Source organism: Pteropus vampyrus, unplaced genomic scaffold, assembly GCF_000151845.1.
Source record: "Pteropus vampyrus isolate Shadow unplaced genomic scaffold, Pvam_2.0 Scaffold340, whole genome shotgun sequence".
Classification (NCBI taxonomy): domain Eukaryota; kingdom Metazoa; phylum Chordata; class Mammalia; order Chiroptera; family Pteropodidae; genus Pteropus; species Pteropus vampyrus.
The window spans coordinates 1,280,515-1,289,888 of record NW_011889121.1 but is presented as its reverse complement, the minus strand read 5'-3'; the positions used below and the strand labels follow the sequence as shown (position 1 = coordinate 1,289,888).

The 9,374-nt window shown below is 32.3% G+C and overlaps 1 protein-coding gene across 2 annotated transcripts in view; it reads left to right on the top strand.

The window, feature by feature from the left end:
* DMD (dystrophin) overlaps window positions 1-9,374 on the top strand; it is a 2,089,898-nt gene that overhangs the window by 827,942 nt on the left and 1,252,582 nt on the right. For both annotated transcript variants that reach the window (XM_011378471.2, XM_011378473.2), the window contains exons 28-29: window positions 5,932-6,066; window positions 8,006-8,155. In XM_011378471.2, coding sequence (XP_011376773.1) covers window positions 5,932-6,066; window positions 8,006-8,155 — 285 coding nt within the window. The remainder of the gene's footprint in view (window positions 1-5,931; window positions 6,067-8,005; window positions 8,156-9,374) is intronic.

The following is a 9,374-nucleotide window of genomic DNA, read 5'->3' as shown; positions in this document are numbered from 1 at the left end:
AAATTTATTACAAACAAAATTTTCAAGACTTTTAATAACAAATTTTTCAAGACTTTTTGTTGAATTATCCTTTCATTTTTTAATCTGTAATGGCTTTTTAAAATTAATTTATTTTTTATGGTGACATTGGTTAACGAAATCCAATAAGTTTCAGCTGTACACATTAACAGTAAGGGATATATATATTTACACTGTGTGTTCACCTCCCAGTTAGATTTCTTTCTGTCACCACATATCTGACCCCTTTTACCCTGTCTACTTCCCTTCTCCTCCCCGAACCCCCTACTCTCTAGTAACCACTAGTCTATAGTCCATGTCCATGAGTCTCTGTTTATTTGTCCTGTTTGTTTGTTCTTTTTAGGTTTATATCCCACATATGAGTGGTATCATGTGATTTTCAAGTTTTTCTGTCTGGCTTATTTCACTTAGCATGATTATCTTGAGGTCCATCCATGTTGTCACAAATGGCACTATTTCATCTCTTCTTATGGCTGAGTAATATTCCTTTGTATATATGTACTGTAATGGCATTTCTAAACTTTCCTAATATATTAAAGTTGTTAAGTCCCTTTTTATTCCTTTTCCACTGGTCTAGAATATACACGCTACTCATTTGATCTCAATGGGACCATTAATTATTATCCTGCATACATTAGTCAACAAAGTCCAGCAATAATAAATGTTTTTATGCACCTCTCTAACAGTGATGTAGCAGGACCATTAGAATGGTTTAACTCTGAATTTATGTTCAACTTCCATATTATTGTAGTACTTTATTTCATACTCCCTAAATTAGTCAGTGCCATTGCCACTGCTGCTATTGGAATTATTATTTTAAATAATATTTATTTAGATTTGCCAATGCTATTTTAGCAATTTCTATGATGATTTTGCTCTTTGTATCTTTCTTTTGCTTCTGCTCTTCTGTTGAGTGTGAATAGCACATACTTTCAGATTTTGCATGACTGAAAATGCCTTTGTTTTGCCCTCAGTACTGAGTAATAGCCTAACTGAACATCTAATTATGCTGGGACAATTATTTTTTACAACACTGAAAATTTTTTCCTATTGTCTTCTGAAATTTCTTACTGTTAACAAGTCTGCTGTCAAATTATTGTTTCTTAATAATTTTCCGTGATAGCTTTTAATTTTCTCTATTTCTCCATTGCTTTGCAGTTTAATTCTATTTTATCTACATGTAATTTGCTTTTATTTATACTTTGTGACCTGATGTATTAATAAGAACAGAGATTATTTCTCTCTTTGGTGGACTCCATTATATTTTTGAATATTTTCTTTTTTTCAACCTCTCTATTTCTTCCTAGGGGAAATTGTTAGATCTATGACAAATCTCCCCATTCTGTATTCTCATTCTTGGCTTTCCTTTAATATTTTCCATTTTTCTATCTTTACCTTCTGGATTCTGGGTAATTTTCTAAAATTTGTCTTCCAGTTCTTGAATTCTCTCTTCAACTTCCTATTGCATAATTTATCCTTTGAGATATAAATATATTCATCTCCGTCTATGTACACATCTGCTTGTATGTGTGTGACTGTATTTTTTCAAAGTCCATATTTTCCATTTCTCAAGTTTTTACTTAGTTATTTTGCAAATCTCTCCTTTTCTATAATCTGATTTTATGTAATTCTATTTCTTTAAACAATTTAAACTTATGTAATCTATTTGGTTGAGAGGTCTCAAGTTAATGTAATACACATGAAATGGTTTTATTTTTCTGATAACTAAAACCAACCATGTCCAACCTCATTTTCTGCCTAGTAGTTGGCTTCTTCATCAGCATTTCAGTCTGATCCCATAAATTTTCATTGACTTTTAATTATTAAAATTTAGTTTAATTTCAATTTTTTTTCTCATAGTTTATTAAAATCTTCCACCAATTCAGATTAATCTTTTGGCTTCTGCAATTTATACAGGGGTGGGAGTGATAAAAAATGATATTTCAGTACTCTCTTCTCACTGAGTTTCTGGATGGTGATCTTCTAGTGTTGTTATGTAGGAGAATATATAGGGAAGAATGCACTCTTAATCTGATATGGCTGGCTACAATTGCTATATCATTTTGTTAACACCCACACACATCTGGGATGGTGCCTTTTATCACCAGACCCTGCAGGTTATCACCACTGATCTGGCTTGTTCTCTATAGACTTGATATGGTCTGTGGGGGATCCCAGTTGGCCTTATTCATATGGACTTTGAACCTTCTATAAATATTTCCTAGGCTTACATGATACCTTGCAGTATTCAAAAAGAATCACAGACTCTTCCCAATAGTCTTACACCACATTACCTTGAAAATTATACCCTTTTGACACATGCTTCTATGACCCCCTGGAGTCTTATTTACTCACCACATTTCAGTTCAGTCTGTGGGCACTAACAGTTCCCACCTTCCATAACTCTCAGGAATGAGAAAATTGAAAGAGTTGCCCTTGATTCCTTTTTGGCTATACTAGCAACTCAGTAGGGAATGTATGCCAGCCATCCTTTCATTAATATACCCACCTACTTGATGAGCAATAATACCCTTTTAAGTCCTGTAAAGAAAAGGGGCCGGATGAGTTTATCCTAAACACACCCATAAAATGGTGAGAAAAAAAAAATTGCCTAACTTTTCATATTCTCTTTTCTTCACCACCCCTCCCCAATGCTCTGCCCCATCAGCCCCTCTATTTAGAACAGGGCTTGTGAAAACTTATAACAAAAGTTCTCTTATCATAGAATGTAGGAAACTTAGCGTTTTATTTCTCAAGTATGAACTCTAGTTGCCAATCTCAAGAAAAATAGATGCTATTGGTGACTTTCACCACCATACTACACTTTATTATCAAATTCTTTACAATTGTTCTGTTATCTCTATGTTATAAATTGGGGAGTCTACCATTTGTTACAATTTTGGACGGCCTCTAATGACAGTGAATTTCCTCACACGGCTTGTCATTTTTTGGTTTGTGGGCTTACCTCTGGTAGGAATTGCTTTTACTGGAAATCCCTTCTGTTCTGGGCTGTTAGAAGGTCCTGGGCTGTTAGAAGGTCCTGATGAGTCTTTTCTTTTTGTCTCTTCCAGAGTCTGAGGGATGTTATGTTTTACTCTCATGTATGATATAAACTTAGGTTTCAATTTCTTATGAGTGGATTCTTATTTTCTAACCCAGATCCAAAGGATTCTCAACTTCCTTATCAATTCTTTATACTCCAGTGGGTAGAGATTTTGTAGTGCTTGTTTCCAGGATACATGGCATATAACATTATTTTTTCCATCTCCCTTGAATGCATGACAGCGATGCTTCTTTTCCCAAACCAAGTTAGTATTGAATACCCTAGCTTTTATGTTGTATACCCTGTTCTGATATGTCAGTATTTTGGTAAGCTTGGTTTCCCAACCTCTACGTGCATGTATCTTCCTTCTTTGTTTTTGCCACCTGAAGGTTTTTAGTACTTGTTTCGTAGACAAGCTATGAATTTAAAATGTTTTCCTTTACATTTTATTCAATGTTTTAATATCACTGATGCAGGGGTGGGGGAATTACCACAGTGGCTCCATTTACCATTTGGAATGGAAGTAGCTTTTTTCATTTGTACTCTCTTCAAAGTCAATTTCAATTCTGTAATTTCAAAGTAATTTTAAGTTCCAAACTGTTAAGCTTAACAGTTATTCTAAGTGGCTTTTAGCTCCAATTCAGTCTGCAGTACTATATTTTATTTTGCCAAGGTGACCTGTAAAGCCAGTACACTCAGCCTCTCCAGCTGTGTCCTTCAGATGCATTGAGGACACAAGAGGCCATCTATCCTGATGGTTAAATCAGCAAGGTAGTTCATTACTTCAATCTGTACCAAAGGTAATAAAACATATTACCAATTGCATCTCCTTATCTTCAAAGCTCTAAAGTCCCCTCGGGTGTTTAAGGAGATATTTATATTTTCCCACTGGGATCTTTGCCCAGAAGAAAGACAGCCTGGAGTCCAGCAGGAGCTGGAAATGACCCAGATTTAAGATTTCTATCACCTTTTAAAGCAAAATACTTAATTTCACTTTTTGTGATAAACTGTATGTAAAATACTAAGCAAGTATTTGTAGGCTGCCAAGGCAGATTAGACTGATCATTTTTATCAGTTATAGAGGGACTGTCTTCCATCATTTGAAAGGGCTAGGATCAAAGGTGAAAATGAGAAATCTGATAGAATTTTAGATTCTCCTAAAATAAAACTTTCTTCCTTGGCTCCTTTTTTGTAGAGGTAGTGGGGTAGCAGGTGTCGGTAATTGCGTTATTGTATTTATAGATTTGCCTAATATTTACAATCTGAAAGCTAATGGAAATTGACCATCTTTATATTCTTACCCACTAGTACATCTTTCTGCTTTTTCCCCAACAGACATAACCATAATCTGGAAATTTGCCTTTATTATTCATTTGCTTAAAAATATTTTATCACATACAGATGAATGTCTAAATAACGTATAGCTCAATTTTGCTTGTTATGAGCATTACAAAATATGTAACCTATAATATGTTGTTTCCTAGGGCTTGCTCTTTTTGCCCCAAATTTTTGTGTCTGATATTCATCCATATTGTTCTGTTTGATGAATTTATTCATTTTTACATCCCTTATTCTTTGATTAAATGTGGCACAGTGTATATATCCATCTTCCTGCCAGTAAATATTAAGGTTGTTCTCTTTCTTTTTAAAAATGTTGGTTGTTACAAAAAATGCTGAAATGATTATTCCTGTGACTGACTTTGTTATGCATGCAAAACCATTTTTTCTGAGGATATGTACTGAAAATTGGAATTGCTAGGCTGTTGAGTATGTAAATATTCACCTTACTGAGAATGACAAATTATTTTCCAAAATGGTCATTACAGTATACACACCCACCAACAATAAATACAAAGTTTTTGTTAATGTATATCTTCTCTCACACTTGAAATTGTCAAACTTCTCATTTATATTAGTCATCATAGTGTAAATATCTCACTATAATCCTGACTTACATTCCCCTGATTATTGAGTTTGAATGTACTTTCATGTTTATTGAATATACATATATCATTGTCTTTGAAATATTAGTTCAGGCTTTCCTCACCCATCCCAAGGTCAAAAAAAAAAATCTTCTATATATTTTGGTAGAAATCTTAAAGTTTTGCTTTTTTATGTATGAATTCTTTTATAAATTAATCTGTTTTTTCAATATATCAAAAGCCTTAAAATAGTTATATCCTTGAAATAGTTCGTACTTATATTTCTGATAATATACCACAAGGAAATAATTTGAGATATGGGAAAAATCCATACTCATGATGCTCTTCGCCAAAAATTTATAATGGCAAACAAAAGTTAAAATAGTCTAACTAGTCAATAAATGTTGATTGTTAAAATAGCAAAAATATAGTCACTTAAATGAAACCTAAATTTTAATTAAAAATATCTTCTTAGTATTATGGAAAAGTTATATGACTTAATGTTCAATGAAAAGAGCACTATAGTTAAATCCATCCTTTAATTTTAACTATCAAATTAATTATATATGATAAAGTTTAGAAGATGTCACAGGAAAGTGGTAATAGCTGATATGTTGGGGTGTTAGGTTTGTATATGCATTTTTAGATATGCTTTTATTTTTATATTTCGCAGACTGTAATGTTAATGAATTATTCCTTTATTTAAAACAGTAAATCACTGAATCTTGAATTTATTCATGTAATAAAATATTTCCTTAATGATTTGTAATTATAGACGTATTAGTGATCAAAATGACTAGCCGCATTTTCAATTACCTACTGTGAAGGAAAGGTGAAAGATGTAAAATGAATGTTATATTTTTAGAAGTTTTAAAAATAGAAATGCCAAAATCTTGCCATCATTTTTCTGTTAAAATATTTTATCTTGGATATATGTTTCTTTCTTAGGAAGTTTGGGCGTGTTGGCATGAGTTACTGTCCTACTTGGAAAAGGCAAACAAGTGGCTGAATGAAGTAGAAGCTAAACTTAAAACCACTGAAAATATTCCTGGTGGAACTGAGGAAATCTCCGAGGTGCTAGATGTAAGTTGTGAATTAATCTAAATGATAATTTATATGCAGTATTGAAAGATGTCAAGTACCAAATCAAAAATAAATTCAAAGAAAACAGCACACAGAGTCTAGTTGCTATGCCTCCTCCAGCACTGGCTCTTTAGATGAAACCTTTGTTTCCTCTAAGAACCTTCTAGTTTCAAGGTTTTAAAAAGAATTTAAATAACCTCTTACAGAGGTCATTTGCTTTTTCCTATATGACTGAGTTCAATGTTGACACTTTACCTGCTTAAATCTACTACAGACACTCTGCAAAGACACTCTGAATGCACAATTTTGTTCCTTTGGACTAAAGAGGATAATAATGTAAAATATTATTTTCAGTTTAAAAACTATATTTGTTGAATTGGAACATATTTTGAAATTATTTAAAATAATAAATGTATACCTTACGGAATGTTTGGAAGTATGGAATTAGCATACCTTGATATTAGAACTATATCTTTAAAACATTCATACATCTTAGTACATATAAAATTTTACTTTTTATCAAAAAATCTACCCCTCCCCCAAAACCCTATTTATTTATTTATTTATTTATTTATTTATTTATTTATTTATTTATTACAGTTGACAGTCAATATTATTTTATCTTAGTTTCAGGTGTACAGCATAATAGTTAGACATTTATATAATTTATGAGGTGATCCTCCCAATAAGTCTAGTACCCACCTGACACTATACATAGTTATTACAATATTATTGACTATATTCCCTTTGCTGTACTTTACATCCCCATGACTATTCTGTGCTTCTTAATTCCTTCATCTTTTTCACCCATCCCTAGAAAGTGCATTTAAAATTTTAGTATATTTTCAAGTTTTTTTGGATGACCTTTAAAAAATAAAATTTAAAGGAGTTCGTATGTATAAACTTTGATTTATGTGAACTTTTGATATTTAATTAATCATTTATGTTCTATGTATTTTATTGTACTTCTGGTTAATCCTTTATATATATAATGAATATGTAGGTTTAGCATATGTATTGTGTGTGGAGTCTTATGTGGTATGGCCCCTGTGTAAATATGCTAAAATAAGGTACATAAATTAATCCAAATGTCAAGAAAATGCAAAATGTTTCTTTAGACAGAACAGAATTGGGATCCTAAAATGTCACAGCTAAAACCTAGACACTATTATATCCAACTTCCTTATTTTCACAAGAAAATTGTGAAACCTGAAAAGGTATCAAAGAACAATGAGAGAGGTTTCATGGGGACTGTAATTTGACCCTGTCTTATTTAGAGTTGTTCATTGACCAAACATTCCTTGTGAATCAACAATGCAGTGCATCTTCCAAAAAATGATGAAGAAATTTACATCACATCAGTAAAATGATGGTGGCCAGAAACGAAGGATATGATAATGTGATTATCCTATTAATCATGTTAAAGGGCCTCATTCTTATTTTTATTGCCAACCAGTCCAAAGATGGCTGCTCTACCTCTAAGCCAGTTTTGTGTGAAAATGTGTGAAGGGCAAAGGGTTTTCTTTTAAAGAGACTGTGCTGTTTTTTAATTTGGGAAGAGAACCTCTTGAAATTCTTCCTACATATATTGTTAGAATTATATCACTTGGCCATCACTAGCTATAAGAGAAATTGAGAAATTGAGTATTTTACCTTTTTAAGTTTTAGAGTAGCGGGCACCAAAAAAAGAAGGTGGCTGTGAATCATTTTTAAATGTCTCATTCCATAATCTTGCCTTAAGTTCAAGAAGATTTGATTACAGCAACATTGTATTTTTTGAAATAACAGTGATCTTTCACATTTTATTATGCCAATTAAATATTGTTTTAAATTGATTCTAACTGAATTATATGTAAATCAGAAGATACTGAGCATTTTGTGTTAATTTGATGTATTTAGAAAAAGAAGAGAAACAATAATTATTGCAAATGTGTTTCAGTCACTTGAAAATTTGATGCAACATTCAGAGGATAACCCGAATCAGATTCGCATATTGGCACAGACCCTAACAGATGGCGGAGTCATGGATGAACTGATCAATGAGGAACTTGAGACGTTTAATTCTCGTTGGAGAGAACTACATGAAGAGGTATGATGATAACAGTGAAAAATCTCTTTAAACTGATTTGCATAAACATCTAGCAAGTAATGTTAGGCTTCTCAGATAAAATGAGGAATATTTAAATATTAGCTCAGTTTCAAGGTTTTAGAAACTGTCATGTGCTAAACATGGCTGAAATATTTACATGTGTATTACATCATTTTATTTTATTAAACATTATAAAGTGTGGGTTTTAATTGGAAACAGACATATCGAATCTAGTAATGTGCTCAAGTCCACAAAGGAGTAATTTAGCACTCAAAATCAGATTTTATGTGACCACAAATTACTTTTCTCTAATCAGGATTAACCAATATGTGTAGGTTATCCTCATGTTTGTCTACCCCTCTCTGTCTCTCCTTTTCTATTTCTCTACACACACACTCATGCACACAGATATGTTTATTATAGTCACCTGTAATACATGTGATTCTATGAGTACCCAAGATGTTGGATACTGTATATTCTTCCAAAATAATACAAAAGTTTTTGTTCATATAACACAGGAAATTTTAAACCATGTGTATGAATTTTTAAATCAAAATTAAAAGAGAATACCATATTTCTCCCAATCAAACAATGCTTCGCATACACTCTATTAAATCAAGATGAATTGTTTGTCAAGAAGGAAAAAAATGGCTCATAATGAAGTTCAGTTTCATATCCATTTACTAAGTTCATCTGTAACATGTGACATACTGTTCTAAGGTTCTATTCATCTGTAACATGTGACATACTGTTCTAAGGTTCTAAAGAGCCTATCCTTCATTAGTTACATTGATTACTTAAGCAAAAATTTATTGATTTCTTAGTATTTTTGGGACATGAAAACAATCTTATAAGATGTAAAAAGTTGCATCGGAAATTATCACTGAGATTTAGAGAACACAGTAAAAATGCATACATATGTGTGAATCAGCATAGGAAGGCATTTGGGGTAGCTTTCATAGAAAAGATTCATTGTAAATTAGATGAGAGCATTTTAAAATTAGAATAGGAGACAGCTAAACTAACAATTGGAGGAGGGCAATTCCAGGCAGTTGGATACTAGCACATGCAAAGAATTGGAAATATGAGAGTGGTTATATATGCAAATCTGCAAACCATTTGGGTTTGTTAGAGCATAAAATGCAAATGGGGGAGTAGCTGAAGGTAAGCCTGAGCAAGTAGGCATGAGCAAGATTGTTGAGGGGAATCTGTGCTTCAC